The sequence below is a fragment of the Lytechinus variegatus genome, chromosome 3, assembly GCF_018143015.1.
Source record: "Lytechinus variegatus isolate NC3 chromosome 3, Lvar_3.0, whole genome shotgun sequence".
Taxonomy (NCBI): Eukaryota; Metazoa; Echinodermata; class Echinoidea; order Temnopleuroida; family Toxopneustidae; genus Lytechinus; species Lytechinus variegatus.
The window spans coordinates 30458845-30479695 of record NC_054742.1 but is presented as its reverse complement, the minus strand read 5'-3'; the positions used below and the strand labels follow the sequence as shown (position 1 = coordinate 30479695).

Below are 20851 nucleotides of genomic sequence, written 5' to 3'. Positions count from 1 at the left end.
AATATATTTTGACAAAATATTTTAATAAGATTGTAGTCACATTCCATCAATTTCTCTTCCATTTTCTTTCTTCCCTCTACTTTTATTAGTCGTGGAACTTTTAGGCCTATGGGTCCAGTGTTCCTAAAAACTCCCCTCCCAGCTATACGCTACTGCTGACAAGCATGATGAAATGATTTCCATGGTTGGGCTCCTCACAGAGAGGCCGTATCATGTTTATAGTTTACCATTGCAAGTTCAACCATTGGAGGACCTACCCCATCACAATAGATTTACCAGCCATTAGTTTTCAGGCCATAATTACTTGATATAGAGAGATCTATGGGCCTACTCTTTAAAGAAAAAAAAAATATATGTATGATTTTCAAAATATCAATATTAGCAAGGAAATCACACCGGAAATGAAGAAAGACATTTATGTACTATTTTTACAAGGCCGCCATCATTTTTTAGCTTAACCGCTCACGATGGCGATCTCCTGCATTTGTTTTAACTGATAGTTTCTTTTAATTGAATATTGCTTCTTGTTGATATCTGTTTTACATTGCTTTATTATGACTATTGTTTTATTGTTTTGTAAAACTTAAATGCATCACCTTACGGTAGATGTTATGTTGCATATTTATCTTGAATGCATAAATAGAAAAAAAATTAAATCAATCAAACGTGAATTTCTATTTCATTAATAGAGAAAATGATGATGAATAATTACCCATCCATTTATTATATTTCTAGGCCACAGGATAAAAAAGATGCACACGCAACGGCACGGCATAAAGACAAAATAACAATAATGGTAATATATAGAAACGTATATTTTTCTACACGGTTACAAATCGGACAAGGGGTTTTAAAACGACTGATTATTTAGTCTATATATCCAACCCATATACTCGGGGATGGAGTTGTTGATAAAAAAATTATACGCACTTACGTGCCACTTTTGGCAGTTTCCGACTTTAAAGAGGGGGTGGGAGTGCGAATCCATCTTACACACGAACAAAAAAGAAGAAAAGACAGAAAAGGAAAAGGGGTGAAATATGGTCTCATCTTCGGAATATCACGTCAAAATCTAACACACAATCGGGTTTTTAATAAAAAAACGGTCAGAGTTTTGTCTCGGTAACTTTGCTCGCTCTCGCAGCTTTTAGAAACCTCACCCTTTATGCTATGTTTTACCCCCTCAAGTTTTTGTTTTGCTAATTGCACCACTAGGCCTACTTTTCTCAACAAAAAAATACGGATCCGATGTATAAGTCCGTGTATCGAGCAGATGTTCCAATCAATGGAAAAAACCAAACCATCGTCATTCAAAATAATAAACCATGTCGTAGATGGGGCAGTTTCACAATTATGTTGTTCTCAGATTGACCAGGCGGCCAAACGCCTCTCATGCACAAACGCAAGATTTTGCAAATATAGCAGAGAGACGTATCTTTTAGAGTTTGTATAATAGGCCTAGAAGTGTATCAAAACCTACTCGAACTAATGAACGTTGCCTAAATTAAGGCCTTATATCTCATGAAATTCTTCCTTATCTTATGGGATAATAATCATTTATGATTTTTTTTTGACACGTGAGAAGGATGAAATATATTATTTTTAAAATATTATATCAAAATCTATCACAAAATTGGATCTTTGTAACAAATATGTCGAAATTTTTGCTTGCTCGAAACATCATATTTCCCCGCATATTTCGCCCTCTCAATTTTTTTTTTGGACTCAACGCCACTGGGCCATATTAGGCATGCGGCCCTGAGAAGCAGGGGTGCTGGGGGTTGTGAAGCACCCACGAGACTTTCCTTGGGCCCGGGGTGCTGCGTTTGTTATTTTCCACAGGTAGCATCCCCTGGAAATCTGGTAGGTATGGTAAATGGCAAAAATGTAAAAACCAAATGAACGAATTTTTTTTTTTTTTGCTTGTCAAATTTCTGGGGAGCCGAAACCACCTTCATGTTGTATATCCTCCCCTTTTTTATTTGCTTGTCAAATTTACTTAATCAGCACCCCCAATATTGAGTATTACAGACGTGTATCAATAAAATATAATTATCTACGTCTGAGACCAACCTTTAACGTCACTGTCCGAAAGACAGAGTTCGAACCTCTGCATCAATATGTAACTCTCCACGTTGCTTCGGTAGTATATGGAAGCTTAAAAGTGCCACCGAGATGTTGAGATAATTATCTCGGGAAGTCGACATCTTGATAGCAAAAGATAAGATGACGAGATCCTGGATCTCATCATGTCGACATCTTTTAGAAGAGATGATGAGATGACAAGATCCTGGATCTCATCATGTCAACATCTTTTAGAAGAGATGTTGAGATGACAAGATCCCGGATCTCATCATGTCAACATCGACTTCCCGAGATAATTATCTCAACATCTCGGTGGCACTTTTAAGCTTCCATAGTAGTATCTTTGCTTCGGTGAATGCACCCGGTACATTTCGTGCAGAAATTATTATTTGGCCCATGTAAGACACCATACACATCAAGAGATGCTAGCAATCGAAAGTTCTGCTCCGTTCTTTCTGCTTGGCCTTGGCCAAATTTGACAACTTCTGATTTCATGTGAAAACTAGACTGTTTTCATGTAGGCCTATGTAGTCCTGTAGCTACAGAAGAACCAGTTGAATTATTGCCAAAAATAGTAGCACATGGGAATGAAAGAGTCGGGGAGCACTGCACTGGACCGTCGTTCGTACCGTACCGGGTACCTGGACCGCGTCTCCAAGAAAACCTCTCCCGGCAGTTGCGGGCGGTCAGGCTCAGTTGTGACCGTCGTTGAACTGTAGCTGGCTGCCGATTATTGCATGCTGTCGGGCACGCTTCGACTTCGTTCACCCGTCCAGACTTCTTGTAGATCTTAATGTTTTAGACCCCCGTTCAAGATGCAATTTGAAATCAGTCAGTCAACATCTAACATATCGGAAAGTGATGGTACATCTGCTGTACTGGAGATTCTGCATCGTATTTGGGAAGAGGTGAGATTGAGAATTCAGCAAATGCCAAATCAAGTCTTGACATACCGTACCTCGAGCGAAGTTCGTGCAGGCTCCACTCCACTATGCTCCACCTACCCGAACTTCGAGACCATGAACTTCATCTGGTATTTTGAGTGACAAAGGTGGGATATTATGGGGGTAAAATGTAAAATTCATGCAACATCACGATCTTTAAAGACAAAACTAATATTCTTACTTTACACAAAGTTTCACTTCTTTTCCATACTTCTATCAGTCTCAAAATTGGTGATTTGGAGCCAACATGAAGTTCCTTACACGTATAAATAATTCTCTGCGGTATCGCATGCGATATGCGTGAGTTACCGAGTCCGGTCCGAGCTCAGACCCTCCTGCGGGCATGCGATGTTTTGAAATCGGCAGCGAATTATTTATACGTGTGAGAACTTCATGTTGGCTCTAAATCAATTTTGAGACTGATAGAAGCATGGAAAAGGAGTGAAACTTGGTGTAAAGTAAGAATATTGGTTTTGTTTTTAAAGATTGTGATGTTGCATGAATTTTATATTCCCCCCCCCAGCCAGGAGGCTTCTAGAGAGTAAAAATCATTTACCAACGTAAGGTTAATCTCAACGAAGCCAGGTATCCCTATCCATTCACGTGCGTGTAGCACTGTAGGCCGCCAAAACCTGAAACTTTCGCCCCCAAGATTTCTACTTTCCTTCTAAAAGATTTAGCCCTAAATCCTGTACATGGGATGCAACTTCATTTCCAACATTTTTGCGCCATCGATTTTATTTTTAAAGAAGAATTCATAAAAAAAAATGAGAAAATATAATGGCTAGACAGAAAAGACTTGCCCGATGTTTACGCCGCCATCTTGTTTCCTTTTGTTATTCGCCAACGTTACACAGACCCCCCCCATAAAATCCCACCTTTGTCACTCGGAATATCAGATAGATAGATGGAGTGTAGTGTAACGGTAGTGAAGTGGAGTGGAGCCTGCACGAACTTCGCTCGAGGTAGACATACCGTACAACGCACTCATTCAATGAAAAAGGTTATGATATAACCTTGTTCTCAGTTACATCTCTATGTGTGGTAAAATAAGGTTGACAATGTTTGGATTATTTTCTCTTTTTCTTTTGGAAAAATGCTTGATTTTTTGATGCTGTCAGTTTCCATTACAGCTATTCATTATATTGGCTCTTAGGTAAATTTGATTCTTTAAATTATTTTTTCTTAATTAAAAATAAAAAAAGTCTTGCCATATTACTTTCCACCGATAGAGGGCATACACAAAAATATGCCTAATATTCCTAATATGCCTAATAATTACTCCCAAGTTACTTATGAAAAATAAATTGCAACTTAGTAGACTTGTTAACTGCAAAAAAAGGGGTGAACGCTGCATTTTTTAGTACAAATGTCCCACTTGGCACAAATGTTCCTTAAGTCAAAAGAAAAGGATTCATCCAAAGAGACACACTGTATCTATGCAAATAAGCAAGAAATTTGCATAAATTTGCATATTAGGTCGATATAGTAAAACAAGTATTTCAGAATATATATTTAACCAAAACTGCCCTAAAATTGGAAATAAAGACTTAGGGTAAGACAGGGAAGAAAATTGACATAAAATGATTGAGATATCCTTGTTTATTATTACCTAATTTACATAAATTATGCAAATTATAATTTAAAACAGAGTATTTTTTTCATGAATCCTTAACTGTTTTATAAATAACAGCAATTAATACACAATGTCAACATTCTACAAGAAAGAGAATATATCAGTGAAAACATTGATATGCTTCATGACAGTATTAGTGTCTTAATTTGCTTAGAAAGAGGGCAAATATGTCAAAATGTATGACGTGATATTGCGCTAAAACGAGACCAAAACAACCTCTGTCACAGTCACACTCACGAATCGGACAATAAAGCGATCAATGGTATGTCATTTGAGATGACGCAATCTCAACACAATAGCTTCCATCGGCTACTCTTATCGCTTTTATTGGTGTATCTGCCACACCGTAATCTACGGGATATACGGGCAAAATGCATTTCGGTATCGGTAAAAGACTATTAATTTTGTTTTGTTTCTCTTGGAAAATTTACAGGAGACATTGCTTTGCAGATTACTGCTTTAATGAAGCTCTGGCACATGAATCACGACGAATGTACCCCACCTCAATCCATATTTTAACTTTGTTAAAATTTATATCTTTTGGAGACCCCGAAGTGGCAAAACTGCATTCCCCCGCGGCATTCCCACTACTTTACAAAACGTGACTTGTATTATCGACTTGGAAAAGAGAGATGTATGAGACATCAGTTAACATGTTTCCTGAAGATATTTCATTTTTATTATTTAAGCCTACGTAAGACTACGGGGGGGGGGGCATGGGGGGCACGTGCCCCCCCCCCCATCGGCTGACCAAAAAAAACGGTGAAAAGGAGAAAAAGAGGGAGAAAGGAAAATAAACATAGTGGGAAAAAAAGATATTATTGTTCATTATATGTATAATGTCATATTATATCGTAATTATGTAATGTTATATTACATAAGAAACATTTTTTTTCATAACTTTACGAAACATAATTTGCTCAGGGCCTATGTCTTCATTGTTCCTGGTGCTCGCATTGTCTGTTTAACGAGATATATAACCCTGTTATACTAAATTTTCCCGTTTTCAAGTCAATATACAACATACTGCTTAATATATTTCCTCGCACTTCGAGTTATTATTGTTTTATGTACAATAGTATGCTTCTTTTTCATGACTACTCAAAGTGATTGCCCCATTTTAAGGTCTTGATATAAAACATTTCCTTCGCAGTAGTGGATTGGTGAAATATGTCTGCTCTCCATGAATTCCTAGAATCAGTCCTTAAAATGTCCCTTTTTCTGATCTGAATATCAAAAATTTTCAGCTCGCGCTTCGCGCTCGCATCATATGGTAAGTGAACTACGTATGGTCTCGTGAATTCCTACAAACAATGCCCCTCTTCGGGTCTGAATTTCCTAAATTTTCAGCTCGCGCTTCGCGCTCGCAAGATTTGATTAGTGAGATGGGTATTTTAATCATGATTACAAGTGCATTATGTGCATGTTTAGATGTCATTCTAACAAAATCAGCAAGCGCTTATTGGCACTCGCATTAGATGACTATGGTGAGATGTGTATACTCTTAATGAATTCCTAAAATATAGTCCTTAAAATCTTCCTGTTTGGGGTCAATATTAACAAAAATTTCAGCTCGCGCTTAGCACTCACATTATTTAGTGAGACAGGTACGTATCATGATTACAAAAGATTAATTATAGTGTCCCTTTTTTAGGGCTGAATATCAAAAATTTTAAGCTCGCGCTTCGCGCTCGCATTATTTGACCAATGAAATACATATCCGTTTAATGGCACTGTCCTTAAAGTTACTCTATTAGGTCAGTATACCTGGCAACTGGGCTCGCTTCGCGCGCTCATTAGTGACTCAAAATTTTTGCTGGTGCCCCCCCCCCCCCATGCCATGACCCACGGTACACCACTTCCTACGTCCACGGGATCCCTCCTAATTTACCCCGTCCCCTCTCTGTATTTTGACACTAAATAACAAAAAAAAACGTGTTTTAAAGCCACCGGCAAGGCAAATTGCTTTTTTGGTATAATAAAGCAACTGGTATATCTATATTTCATATTTATCTATATTAATATTATTATTAGCATTATTATTATATTTATTGTTGTTTTTATTATTATCATTATTATTGTTCTGCAGTTTGTAATAATGCTCTAGCACAGTAAAGGCTATAACCCAACAGGAGCATGCCTAGGATACCCTTTCCCCTTTTGGTTTAATGTATTGAAAAATAGTTTGTCTTTAGAACTCTTAAAAGATTACTTTTGTTTGTATATATTGATATCTTGGAATAGATTGAGGAGAAAATACTGTACAATTGACATGTAGAAGAGCTGTGGTATATTGTAGAAAAGCCACACGTAAGCTCTAAAATACTCAAACCCCTTTATTGATTCCACTCTATGTTAAATCTAAATATTTTTAGAGCCCATTCGGAAGAAAGATACATTTCTACTACACACAGTAAAGCCTCTTTACTTTCTCCTCTTGAAAAAAAAAACATAGAAGGCATTGTTTTATATCGCATAAAATAAGTTCGTGTACATGACGGAGGCCTGTCGAAGTTGCCCAACCCTTTATTTTGTTTTGACAATATATATTTAGAATATCGTCTAAATGAAGCCCTCATCTGGAAAAGGACAGTTATTAAAGGCAGCATCTACATTATATAGAGGAGGCCCTGGTACTTGGAAGCGGGGGCTGAAGCCCCCCGCAAGATTTTCCGGAAAGGGGGGTGGGGTGCTGCGTGTGTTAGTACGATCCTTTTTGTTTATTTGCTTGTTAAATTTCTTGATGTCAATTCTTGATGGGCACATAAGCATATTGCTTTACGTCTCAACATCCAAGTAAATCCAAGTAAAATTTGAAAAGCAAAAAAGGTTTAATGTAAAATTTTAGGTCCCAAGAAATTTAACAAGCTTCAGCCCCCGCTTCCAAGTACCAGGGCCTCCTCTACATGTATATAATGTACATGCTGCCTTTAATAAGTGCCCTTTTCCAGATGAGGGCTTCATTTAGACGATATTCTAAATACATATTGTCAAAACAAAATAAACGGTTGGGCAACTTCGACAGACCACCGTCATGTACACGAACTTATTTTATGAGATATATAACCATCTTCTATATGTTCTTTTCTTTTCTAGAGGAGAACGCAAAGAGGCTTTACTATGTGTAGAAGAAATGCATCTTTCTTCTGATTGGGCCCTAAAAATATTTGAATTTAACAGAGTGGAATAAATAAAGGGCTGTGTGGCTGTTCTTCAATGTACCACAGCTCTTCTTCATGTCAATTGTAGAGTATTTTCTCCTCAATCTATTCCAAGATTTCAATACAAGCAAAAGTAATCTTTTAAGAGTTCTAAAGACAATAAACTATTTTTTAATACATGAAACCAAAAAGGGAAAGTGTATCCTAGACATTCTCCTGTTGGGTTATATAATTTACTGTGCTAGAGCATTATTACAAACGGCAGAACAATAATGATAATATTAATAATAATTATAATAATATCAGTAATGATGAATGTAAATATAAAAATATAGATATAAAAGTTGCTTTATTATACCAAATAACGCAATTTACCTGGCCGATGGTTTTGAAACACGATATTTTTTAAATTTAAAGTCGAAATACGGGGAGGGGATTGAATAGATTCGGAGGGCTCCCGTGGGCGTAGGCTTAAATAAAAAAAATAAAAAAACTTTCTTCAGGAAACGTGTTGACTGATGTCTCATACATCTGTCTTTTCCAAGTCAATTATACAAGTTAAACTGGTTTTGAAAGTGGCGGGAATGCCGCAGGGAAAGCAGTTTTCCACTTTGGGGTCTCCAAAAGATATATATTTTGATAAAGTTAAAATATGGATTGAGGTAGGATACATTTGTCATGATTCATGTGCCAGAGTTTTATAAAAGCAGTAAACTGCAAAGCAATGTCCCCTGTAAATTTTCCAAGAGAAACAAAACAAAATTAATAGTGTTTTACCGATACCGAAATGCATTTTGCCCGTATATCCCGTAGATTACGGTGTGGCAGATACACCAACAAAAGCGATACGAGTAGCCGATGGAAGCTATTGTGTTGAGATTGTGTTATTTCGAATGACATACCATTGATCGCTTTATTGTCCGATTCGTGAGTGTGACTGTGACATAGAGGTTGTTTTGGTCTCGTTTTAGTGCAATATCACGTCATACATTTTGACATATTTGCCCTCTTTCTAAGCAAATTAAGACACTAATACTGTCATGAAGCATATCGATGTTTTCGCTAATATATTCTCTTTCATGTAGAATGTTGACATTGTGTATTAGTTGCTGTTTTTTCAAAAACAGTTCAGGATTCATGAAAAGATACTCTGTTTTAAATTATAATTTGCATAATTTATGTAAATGAGGTAATAATAAACAAGGATATCCCAATTATTATATGTCAATTTTCTTCCCGGTCTTACCCTCAGTCTTTATTTCCAATTTTAGGGCAGTTCTGGTAAAATATATATTCTGAAATACTTGTTTTTACTATATCGACCTAATATGCAAATTTATGCAAATTACTTGCTTATTTGCATAGAGACAGTATGTCTCTTTGGATGAATCTTTTTCTTTTGACTCAAGGAACATTTGTGCCAAGTGGGACATTTGTACTAAAAAATGCAGCGTTCAACCTCTTAACAAGTCTACTAACTGTATGGAAGTTAGTATTTTGGTCACAAAAGTGATATTTAAATGATTTGTTTAAATTGTGTGCTGTGTACAGCATTGGCATACCATAGTCCTACCTGTAGATTCCCCATAGGCATGATGGTAATGAACCCTTGAGTGGGACTATGGTATGCCAGTGCATTATTTCTGTAGTTGATTAATGTTATGTATTCATTTTACCTAATCAGTATCAAATATTTTGATGATTTTCTTCCTTATTTCATGAATACACATGAAAAAAGGGAGAAAACTCTTTGTCATTGCTTGATTGTATTAATGGTAACAATCAATAAATATAATTATCAACATTTATTATAATTTAAACAGGTAGAGACGGGTAATCTTAATCAAAAGAGAGTGAACCTTGAGCAATTGCTGCAGCATGCTCCAGCAGAATGGTTTCATCCAGGGACTAATCATGACCTAAAGACAAAGAGATACCAAGAACTCAGAGATATCTGCACGCAAGTCATCTTACTGTTGATCAAGCAGACCAAGATCTCTCTTGCCAGCTGTCATGAATCAGATGGTAAGTTGGGTTGGGATGTTAGTCCTGGGAGCATAAGGATGTTTGAACTCAAAATATTTGGACACACAACTACGAATTGCATTAATATTTACCATAATAGTACAGAGAAATATGCTTGCTGAACTGAATGAAGCCTGCCTACAATAAACGACCCGATGATAAAATGTATTTTGCATGAAATGTGTAAATTCCAAGTAGTTTATTATTTTATCTGAAGTTTAGCATAATGCTAGGAACATTAAAATTAGAATCTGATTTGATTTATGTATTTCCACACTCCAATACACAAGTGTATGCAAGTGTAATCATTTTTATCAGCATAACAACAATAAGCAAGTGACATTATTAATAACATATGCATACATACATTCTAACAATCTAATTGAAATATATTTATACCTGAAAAATTTATTTTTATTTAATTATTAAAACAAATAGCAGAAAAAATATATATATCGACATAATACATTTTGAAATGTGGGAGACCTCCAACTTAAGCTTAGAGCTTGAAATTGATAAAGGCCTCAAAAGGAAAAGGGAAAGAAAATAAGACAAACAGTGCAATAAAAGAGGCTTATCTTTTATTGTACAAAATAATAAGAATATTACCCCCAAAATAGATAGGGAAAGACAAATTCAAATGAGAAAGTTATCATGTTGATAAAAAGTGAAAATGCATGTGTGTAATATTTATTAGTGTGCTATTATTAATTTGGCTTTTCTTCAAGACTTGTGATCAGAGTAAAGTAAAAATTGGCTTCGAGTTGCAGCTAATGATGGCGTCATTACAATTTGGAAATGATTTTGCTTTCAATCTGACAGGAAGGCTTGAAATAGGCTGGAATTTTGAATTTAGTATCGATACAAATATTCTGAACTTTTATCATTGACATTTTATAGGGTTTGAATGTTCATATCAAAAGCTATTATAATTTCTTTTAAAATCAGATTGCAAAAGATCTTGTATGCTTTGGGCCTTACACTTTCATTTAAGTATACAGAAATCACTGCAGACATGATTATTTTATGCTAAGATAATTTTTTATCACATCTTTGATCTCCCAAGTTATATACCTGCGAGGGAATATGAGAAAGCATACTGGGCAAAGTAACTGAGCACAATAATCAGTATTGTCTGCATTTTTCTTGAAACAAAGGGCCATTTTGTGTTCAGAGAAATCAGGTACATGTATTATGAATTAATTATCAGCTGTTTCATGGATTCCTCCTTAATAAATGCATTCCTTTTCTTCTTTTTTTCAAAGCTGGTGATTACAAGTATAAGGAACATGCTTCTTTAGCTTACTCCGCTATGTCCTTAGTCAAGCTTCTGTTGTCAAAGTTAAGCCCAATTCAAAAGGGAAAGTTATCAGAAGACATAATGAGGGGCAACGCTGTAAGGTCCTGTGATACTCACGCTGAACACGTTGAAGTGTGTGCTTCATCTGCATCAAATGGATGCCAAGTTGGATACCAAGATGCAGAGCAAAGACTCCCAAGATTGAATAAGGTTTTCCGGGACAGTCAAGAGTGCAGATCACAAGATGTATCCATGCAATCCTCTCCTGTGGTATCCCAAGAAATGGAAAGCCACTTCTCAATCAGACCAAAGGGCATTGGTCTCTTTGGAAGTCTTCCACCTGGTATTACTGAAGAGGGTTCTGAGAGAACGACTATTGAAGGGGAGTCTGAGGAACAGTTTGAGTGTTCGGACAGGTTATTACGAGATGTGATGAAAGCTACAGTAGGGCCAAGTATTGTCTTGTGTGCATCACATGCTCAGAAGCATCCATGGACAAATAAAGCAAGCCTTCAAGCAGCAAATGGTGAGAAAATATGATTTGATCATGTATTACAAGTGTTTTGTATCAGTTGAAGAGAAAAAAAATTGTTACATTTGAATATCCTAATAGTCATCATTCAGGACTATGCCTTTAGTGTGGTAGATTGTTATTTGTTTTATTTGAAAGAATTCTGATTGATCAGTAAGAGGAAGTAGGTGATTAAGATTTTCTTAATTGTGATATCAAGTCTGGATTCTGATTTACCTTCCAAGATGATTTCATCATTTTTTCTGATCTCTCTTATTTTTGTTAGATAATGAAGTGTATTAAAAAAATGTATGATTTTCTCGTACACAGGTATGGTATTTATGTTAATCAATATGATTAATTAAGATCGAGATTGTATCGTAATCTCTGAAACAGTAGCTGGCTGTGGTGTCTCTGTTTTTAAAGGTATGGGTCTTATTTCATAAAGAGCTTACTAGAAACTTTGCTAATATGGTAATTACTACATGTTATTGTTCCATGGCGAACTTGATTGATGTTTTTTTTTATTCAGCCATACCATAATGATATCCATATCTATGTACTTGCAATTATCCGAAGTTTACATTTATTTCTTCCTTCGTCTGTTCTATTGCATACCATTGCAGCATTACTAAATCAACTCACCAGTACATGTGGCTGCAACTCTTTACCAACACTACTCTCTGGATGTCATAGTGATACCAAGCGAAATGATGGTGTAAATACCAAGAGACTGATACCCAAAGGTGCATTTCGTCTTGCTATGGTAGAATTAAAGCAACAACTCACAAGAAATGATTGGAAGAAATATCCAGCAGCAAAACATACTTTTGCTTGGTTATTAGCTCATTTGAAGGTATGACTATTTTTTTGTTATACAGTTACTGTTTTGCTGTACGGTACCATTCCCATATGCCCATATTTTGAATTACACTCAATCATTTAACGATGTGTAGCCATTTGCGACACTAATCTCTAGAAAGCTAAAAAGTATATCTGGCACTCAAATTATTTTTATAAACACTGTCTTGGAATAGTTCTTTTTCACCATTAATCCTTACTGTGTGCTGGGGGGAGGGTATACAAAATCAAATGTTTTCATATTATCATTTCTGACCAAATTTCTATAGAAAATATAGATTTACCTCAAGATGTAGGTTCATTTTATAACAGTCCTCATTTTATTGTCTCACCTGCATAGCAGAGTGAGACTATAGGCGCCGCTTTTCCGACGGCGGCGGCGTCAACATCAAATCTTAACCTGAGGTTAAGTTTTTGAAATGAAATCATAACTTAGAAATTATATGGACCTAGTTCATGAAACTTGGCCATAAGGTTAATCAAGTTTTACTGAACATCCTATTATGGTTTCGTGTCACACTACCAAGGTCAAAGGTCATTTAGGGTCAATGAACTTAGACAATGTTGGGGGAATCAACATCAAAATCTTAACCTGAGGTTAAGTTTTTGAAATGTCATCATAACTTAAGAAACATATGGACCTAGGTCATTATGCTTGGACATTAGGTTAATCGAGTATCACTGAACATCCTGCATGAGTTTCACGTCACATGATTAAGGTCAAAGGTCATTAGGGGTCAATGAACTTTGGCCGATTGGGAGTATCTATTGAATTACAATCAAAACTTTAAAAGTTTTTGGATCTGATTCATGAAACTTGGACATAATAGTAATCAAGTATCACTGAACATCCTGTGCAAGTTTCAGGTCACATGATCAAGGTCAAAGGTCATTTAGGGTCAATGAACTTTGGCCGAATTGGGGGTATTTGTTGAATTACCATCATAACTTTGAAAGTATGTTGGTCTAGTTCATAAAACTTGGACATCACTGAACATCCTGTGCGCATTTTATGTCACATGACCAAGGTCAAAGGTCATGTGAGGTCAATGAATATTGGCCACATTGGGGGTATTTGTTGAATTACCATCCTATCTCTGTAAGTGTATTGGTCTAGTTCATAAAACGTGGAAATTAGAGTAACCAAGTATCACTGAACATCTTGTGCGAGTTATAGTAGTTTTCAAAGTCAGCACTGCTGCTATGTTGAATCGCATGATGCAGGTGAGACGGCCAGAGGCATTCCACTTGTTTACCCTAAATGAGCTGAAATCAGTCAACTCTTACTCACATTGTGGAGCAGCTGGAACAATATTATATAAGTAAAAGAAGTTTTTTTTTCTGTGAACTAGTGGTACACCTGACTACTGGAAAAGCATTAATGCTTAATGTCAGTAATAGCTAATTGACTTACGGTCTTGGGTTTTCCATGAGGGACCCAGTAATGAGGATTTATGCCCTATGAAACAGCACAAGTTGGATCAACTTTGTTATAAACAATTGAAGCTGGATGATGAGAAAACGACTCTACAGACTGAGCTCTCACTGTCAGCTTACAATCTGCTATGATGGCTTCTTAACAAGTATTTTTCTTTTTCTTGATTTCTTAAGCATCCGTATGTAGGAGATCAACTGGACCACTGTCTTCCACCTTCTCTTCTCTTTGTTGATGATTATGAGGTACATGGTGTTCCTTCCTCCTGAGGGGTGTGGTAGGGAGATACGATTTTAATGGGTTTTATTCCCCTCCCTTCCTGTTCCCTCTCAAAAACATGGCTTTAAGTATAGTGTATGTGGGGAGGGAGGGGGGGTCAATGACTTTATAAGGGACATATGTATTGATTCTGAATGCTAGTATCATTTTTGCATGTACCTTTACATGTCATGAGGCTTTTTTTTTATACGTTTCTGCTTTCTGTTTTCAAAATCTCTGTTACTGAAAAAATTTACTATGATTTTGGCTAAATATGATAATATTGGAAACAATATGTTTTCATAACAAGAAATGGTAATTAAATGCATTTTTTTCAGATGCTTGCTATTGCAGTAGAAGTTTTCAAATTTTGGGTGCTTTGGTTAGTTGGAAAAGAGAGATATCCCCCCCCCCCCCCGTTTGTGTATTAAAGTTGTCTGAATATTTCATATTTGCCTTTTCTTTTCATTGAACTAGATGGAGAACAAGGTACTTGGAATACAGTGTTTGAGGCACATCATTGATAATGTGGTAAGTGATAGTATCCTAAAAACACACTTTGCATTGAAAAAATAGTAAAAAGTTTGATCATTTTTGTTAGCCATACAACTTTTTAAATAATCCAACAGACTTGGGTTTAATAGTACTCAGGAAAAATAGTTAATTAATTCAACTTACAAGTTAATCAATCCTAGTAATTTGTGTTTCGTCTGGACTAAACCCCCTCGGGTCCCCGGAACACAAAATAAATCTTTGCAATGGATAACAAATATGAAAGAATGCTTCTGATTGGTACAGGTAGATGTTCACAACAAAATGCATTTGCAAAAATGATGTTGATTGGCGTTGATAATGATTGATTGCAGAGCTTTGTGTTACAGAGCCTAGGTTAATATACAGGAGAACAATACTCTCATGTTTTAATTGTTACCCCTTTTGTGTCTATTAAGGATCCAACTGAATTGAGATGGTATGGGAGAGCAGAAGTGATCTACGAGGCCTTACATCCATTGTTATATAACCATAAACCAGACCTGATTGATATCCTATTTCCTTGCCTGTTAGCGATTCTCAAAGTCATAGAGAAAGACCCCAAGAAGACAGACCAACCGAGGAAGGTAAACTATCAACCGAATCCATATTAATAATGGTAATAAAATATTGATGATAGCATCAATATAATAACCACATTCATTTAGGAATTTGATTATAAAAAAGCTTGCTTACACAATTCCGCCAAGTTATTTTTTAGCGTACCGGTACTTGAACACTTTGTATTTACATATTGCTACTTGGATAACCAAATCTTTTATGAAAAGTCATATGTTCAGGAGAGTGGGAAAACATAGCTGCTACACAATATTATCCAATGGAATGTCATCCCTTTGACAGGGTACAATCAGCTCTTCTCTGTTGATTGTAGCTGCTTTTGATGGAGGCAGTATGTTTTCAGGTCTGTCAGTCCATCCAATTTCTATTCTCTTGATAAATAAAGTGCTTTTTGAAAGTTCAACTTCAGACAATGATCCGATCAGATTTTAGAATAACTATGTTCATCGGTCAAAAAAATATTGTGATAACAAATTAACTATTTGAGGGACCAAACTTGGATACATTACTTTGCATTCTAAACCCATGTAAATTTCATCACATTGTCCAGTCTTGTACAGAAATGCATATCAAAGATATATGTATTGGGGCCACATTTCTTTTTATTATGCAACTTGAATGGAACCAACTTAGTTGAGTTGACTGTAATCACTTCTACATGTCTACATCAGCATCATCATAATCTCTCCTGTTTTATGATTCAGCTCGGGAGATATGACAAGGCTCTTCAGATAATACTCAACAATATGGAAGGTGAACAGAGGATATTGGTACGACAAGCTAACGCAAGGCATCTTCCTTCCTTCATTGATGTGATGGGAATTACCATCCTGTGGCATATGAAGGTAAGAGTTGAAAACTGAAATATGTATTAAATATTATACTTTGTTCTTGAAACAGAGACTTGAAAATGAGAAAAAAGAGATCATGAAAAGTTGATCCAATGAAATGATCAGATTTTATATTTTACTTTTAGCAGGTATTTGTTTCAGTTTTCAGTTGTGTCTACTTTAAAAATTGTTAGTATCATCATCATCATCATAATTATCATCATCATCATCAACCTCATCATCTTCATCATCATCATCAACCTCATCATCATCATATTCCCTCCACCATCATGATAATCATCGCCACTTTTGTCATTGTCATCGTCATAATGTTAATTTTATGTAATATAATTTTATTGTACAGAGATTGATTCGTATTATCATTGCCTACCTTGAAACAAGTGATGGGCCAGAGGAGACTGGTAGACTCCTCACTCTCAGGATACTGCAAGCAGTCATTCTTCAAGCATGGCCACGGTATGTATACCGAAACAGGGTCACAATCTTTAGCTTGCCTAGAGCTGAAATTGTATGGGTGATTTAATGTGATTCACATTTACATTTGATAATGAATATTCTTTAGAATCGACACAAATGACAATCAAGTAATATACCAAAAATAATGAGTACATTATTTGAATGAATACATATCTTGTAACGTGCCTTGTTGTGGGCGTAAAGTTTTACCTACAAAACTTGTTTGCAACATGTACTTTTGATTATAAGTGGTATTATTGCTTTTATCAGTATTCTGATAAAAGCAACATAGCAAATTAAACACCTCATTTGAATATTTGACCTTAAGCTAATTTACTACTCATGCTAATTAATGATTCTATGAGTCTATCGTATTTATCGCTGTATTAAACTATTTGGTCTTTGATGAGGTAATGATTTTGATAATGAGTTTGATTGTTAATGTCAGAGAAATGCCAACAGTGTACACAGCATCAAACTTTAAGTAAGGCTCATATTGAGATTGACCAAAGAAAATAATATGAAGTTTTCCAAAAGTTTTTGTTGAAAACTGATTAAATTTTTCCTGTGTAAAGGAATTTAAAAGGTCATGTGCATTTCTTGTGTCTGGAAGCATTATCTTCTATAAACTTTGGGTGTGTGAAGTTGATGCTACCCTTGTTTCTTTTTGTACACAAATGGTTACATTATTATCATGCTCTAATTTGTTTTCTTTGTAGGGTGTTTCCTGTATGAAAAAGTTTTAGGAGATTCTTATTGTGTTCTTAGTAAAGTACATGTTTAATGAATATTCTTTAAACAGGAATGTTCCATGGGTTGTCATGTGCTGCAATATGATGAAATTTCTTTCATAATAGGCCTGATAGCCAAAATAAGTATGTCTTTCATCAGTAAATGTATTATTTATATCATCCCTTGATTAATTTTCCAAATATTTTTTTTTACCTATGTTTCATTTTGAACAAAATGCAGCTGCCATTTCTTATTTCACTTCCATTGTCCAGACTTTTCACATGAGTTTGAAGACAACAGATTTTCATCCCCCCCCAAAAAAAAAATGCATGGAATTTACCAATAATGCACTCAGTATCACTTTATTATTCCAGTTGTCAATGTTTTTTTTTAAGTTTTCAGCAGCCTCATTCATACAGTACCCAATGATCTTTATTCAACTTTGATTTTTGTTAATATTTTTTTTTACAGAATGATGACTCACTGTTCTGACCTGATGAAATCTCTCCTAAAACTACTTCTTGATATTTCCAGAGGACCAACTGACATTTCACCTGAAGGTAACTTATCTCTCCCATCTTCTCTCTTTCCCATTCTTTCTCTCCTGCTCTCAACCCACTGTTTCTCTCTCAAAGCTGTTTCTATCCCCCTCTACTAAAGAATATCATATATTAAGATTGGGTAGTAAGTAGGTTGTTGAGCTTAAGATTAAGAATTTGAAAGTGTACCACTGAAAGTTTACCAATGCTGTAATCTTACCAGAAATGTTAGAATCATTTATAATTGCCAAGTGTACCTATTATATTGAAACATTCCTATTTTAGGGGAATGGAAAATGCTGTTTTTTTCTTTATCCCATGTGTTCCTATTTCTGTCCAATATTTTATGTATTGAATATGAAATTTAAGGATGTTCCTATTTCTGGAAATTTCTTAGAAATTTGTGCCGATTTCTTGGCATTATGCTTAGCAGATGCGAATCATTAATTGCTAGGGCCTTATCTCCAAATTAAATTGTCTTATTTACAATAAGATTTTGATGATCAGCTCAAAGGTCACAGAGCGCATTATCCTGTTGTTTTTTTTGCAAGTGCACACCTAGTAACCAATAATGCATATAGCATTTCCATTTTTTTGAAATCAAGATAAAAGAGCATTGTGGATTTGATCACGGGCATAGGTGCCGCGGCTGAGGATCGAACCCCGAACTTTCCATGTATAGCCAGGCGCCTTAGACCACTCGGCCACGGCACCTCTACACCCACAATGTTACCTTTATGTCTTCAGTTGATAATCATTAACCATGGTCTATTGTCAATTTTGCTGTTTGATTTTGCAGTGAGAGATACAGTTGGTAAAGAGTGTATCGAGTGCATGACATTGCTGAAGAGGTGCTGTGGTACAGTTGTGGAAGACACAGTGACAAAGCTCCTGGATTCAAATCTTGAAGACAAGTTAGTGAAAGATTGCCTGGAGAATGTTCTGAAAAGCTAACCTACATTCATGCTTCCTACATGTTTGGATGGTCATTTTAAATATCAACCAATTTTTTTTGTTTGCATTTACATCATGGTAAGCCTGAGCAAGAGCATTTTTCAATGTGTATGCAATAAAAAAATATGGATAAGTAGTCATGTACATGGTCTGGTTTAATATTTTTTATCAGTCAACCTAACAAGTACATAATGTTGATTCTGCACAATAACTTGTTAAGGGGGAATTTCGCCTTGACAGTAATCTGGTTTTTAGCAGAAAAATTAGAGACAAAGATTGATGAAGGTTTGATGAAAATCTGTCTAAGAATAAGAGTTATGAATTTTCAAAAGTTTTTGATTATGCGAGCAGCTCCGCCATGTAATATAAGTTCCATGAATATCAATTTTGAATGGAACCTGATGAATGAATATTAATATTTTTCTTATACAAGGTGGTATTAAATGATGTGTCTGGTGATATATCCACCATTCAAATAAAATCAATTTCAATTGTTTCAGGAAAGGACAATGAAGGGAATTTATATCACACAACATACATTTAAGGAGGAGCTGCTTGTCTGTGGTGTCATGAAATCAAAACTTTTAAAATTTTATCTCTGTTTTTCTTTTACAGATTTTCATCAAACCTTCACCAATATCTTTCTAAAAAATTTTCTCCTGTTATAAAAAAAAATCTTATCGCCAAGGTGAATTTTTCCTTTAAAGGACAAGTCCACCTCAACAAAAAGTTGAATTGAATGCCAAGAGAAAATCCAACAAGCATAACGGTGAAAATTTCATTAAAATCAGATGTAAAAAAAGAAAGTTATTTACAAAACAGTTATGTGCACACCCCGGCTAGTGTGCAATGAGGGAACTAATGACATCACTCACTATTTCTTTTTTTATTTTATTATATGAAATATGAAATATTCTGATTTTCTCCCCAACATCCTGTGAAACAGTCTTATTTCTCCCTGAACATGTAGAATTACCATTGTTTAACAATTCATGTTTCAGTCAAGTTGGTCATTATTGTCAAATCTGTGAAAATTGAGATATTGTCCAATTCAAACAATTGAAAACAAAAGAAATTGTGAGTTAGGGACATCATCGATTCTCTAATTTGTATGTGTAGAAATTTTGCGTATTAGTATTTTGAGAAAAATAAGCGGAAATTTAGAATGTCATAACTTTCTTATTTAACATCCGATTTTACTGAAATTTTCAGCATTATGCTTGTCTGATTTTCCTCTATTGATTCAAATCAACATTTTCTGAGGTGGACTTGACCTTTAGTTAAGTGAGTGGTGTAATGAAACACTAATTCAAATCTGGGATATTTTGCGATTATTTTTTTAACATTGTACAAGTCTGTGATCTATGCCAGGATAATCATTATTTAAGTTTGTAGTTTATCAGTATTTTTGAGTAGTAGAATGAATTTATTGGTGTCATGATTATGGGAAGGTTTATGTAGTCTGCACTGTTTGACCGCAAGATAGAGCACCTGTAACATTTATCAATCTCATCTACTTTTCAAGAATACAGTACTCAGAAGTGAACAAATGCACTTTGTTTAACATTCAGTTAGTCTAACTGAATGTTAAACGAAGTGCATTTGTTCACTTCTTTTCTCTTCTTCACAATCTCACTTTTCATAAAAGGTGTACACAGCCAACATATAACATGTAACTAAACAAACATAATTTGTCAGATATGTACATGTTCATCTTCACCATGATAACATTTTTGCAAAGTTTTAGATACCCCCCCCTCAGATGCTTCTCTACCAAAGAATTATGAATAATCTTGGACCAGATGTCCAAGATCATGTGACTCTTTGTTTTCTTATCGCACTTTGTAAATTCATCATGATATGTTTTAGATATCAAGAAGGTATATCTATAATTATAAAAATGATCAAAATTATGTGTGTTCCTCACTGATGTCTGAGGAAGTAAAGTAAGAAGAAAAAAAGTGGAGAAATTTGGAAAAGCGGAGTATAGATT

General features: G+C 35.3%; 1 protein-coding gene across 2 annotated transcripts; it reads left to right on the top strand.

The window, feature by feature from the left end:
• Nucleotides 1-2491: 2491 nt before the first annotated feature.
• LOC121410750 (TELO2-interacting protein 2-like) lies at nucleotides 2492-19355 on the top strand. 2 transcript variants are annotated; one of them, XM_041603029.1, is made up of 11 exons: nucleotides 2492-2993; nucleotides 9650-9851; nucleotides 11117-11677; nucleotides 12289-12518; nucleotides 14135-14203; nucleotides 14694-14747; nucleotides 15167-15334; nucleotides 16031-16171; nucleotides 16521-16633; nucleotides 17837-17925; nucleotides 18704-19355. In XM_041603029.1, the coding sequence occupies exons 1-11, from the start codon at nucleotides 2901-2903 to the stop codon at nucleotides 18856-18858; spliced, it is 1875 nt and encodes a 624-aa protein (XP_041458963.1). In that variant the 5' UTR covers nucleotides 2492-2900; the 3' UTR covers nucleotides 18859-19355. The 2 variants fall into 2 exon arrangements, with proteins under 2 accessions (XP_041458963.1, XP_041458965.1); XM_041603031.1 differs by lacking the exon at nucleotides 14135-14203.
• The last annotated feature ends 1496 nt before the right edge of the window (nucleotides 19356-20851 follow it).

Bases quoted from the DNA above. Each gene is read 5' to 3' on its own strand.
- LOC121410750 (XM_041603029.1), top strand. From the start codon at position 2,901: ATGCAATTTGAAATCAGTCAGTCAACATCTAACATATCGGAAAGTGAT. The intron at 12,519-14,134 runs GTATGACTATTT...TGATTTCTTAAG, and splicing joins GGTTATTAGCTCATTTGAAG to CATCCGTATGTAGGAGATCA. The intron at 16,634-17,836 runs GTATGTATACCG...TTTTTTTTACAG, and splicing joins ATTCTTCAAGCATGGCCACG to AATGATGACTCACTGTTCTG.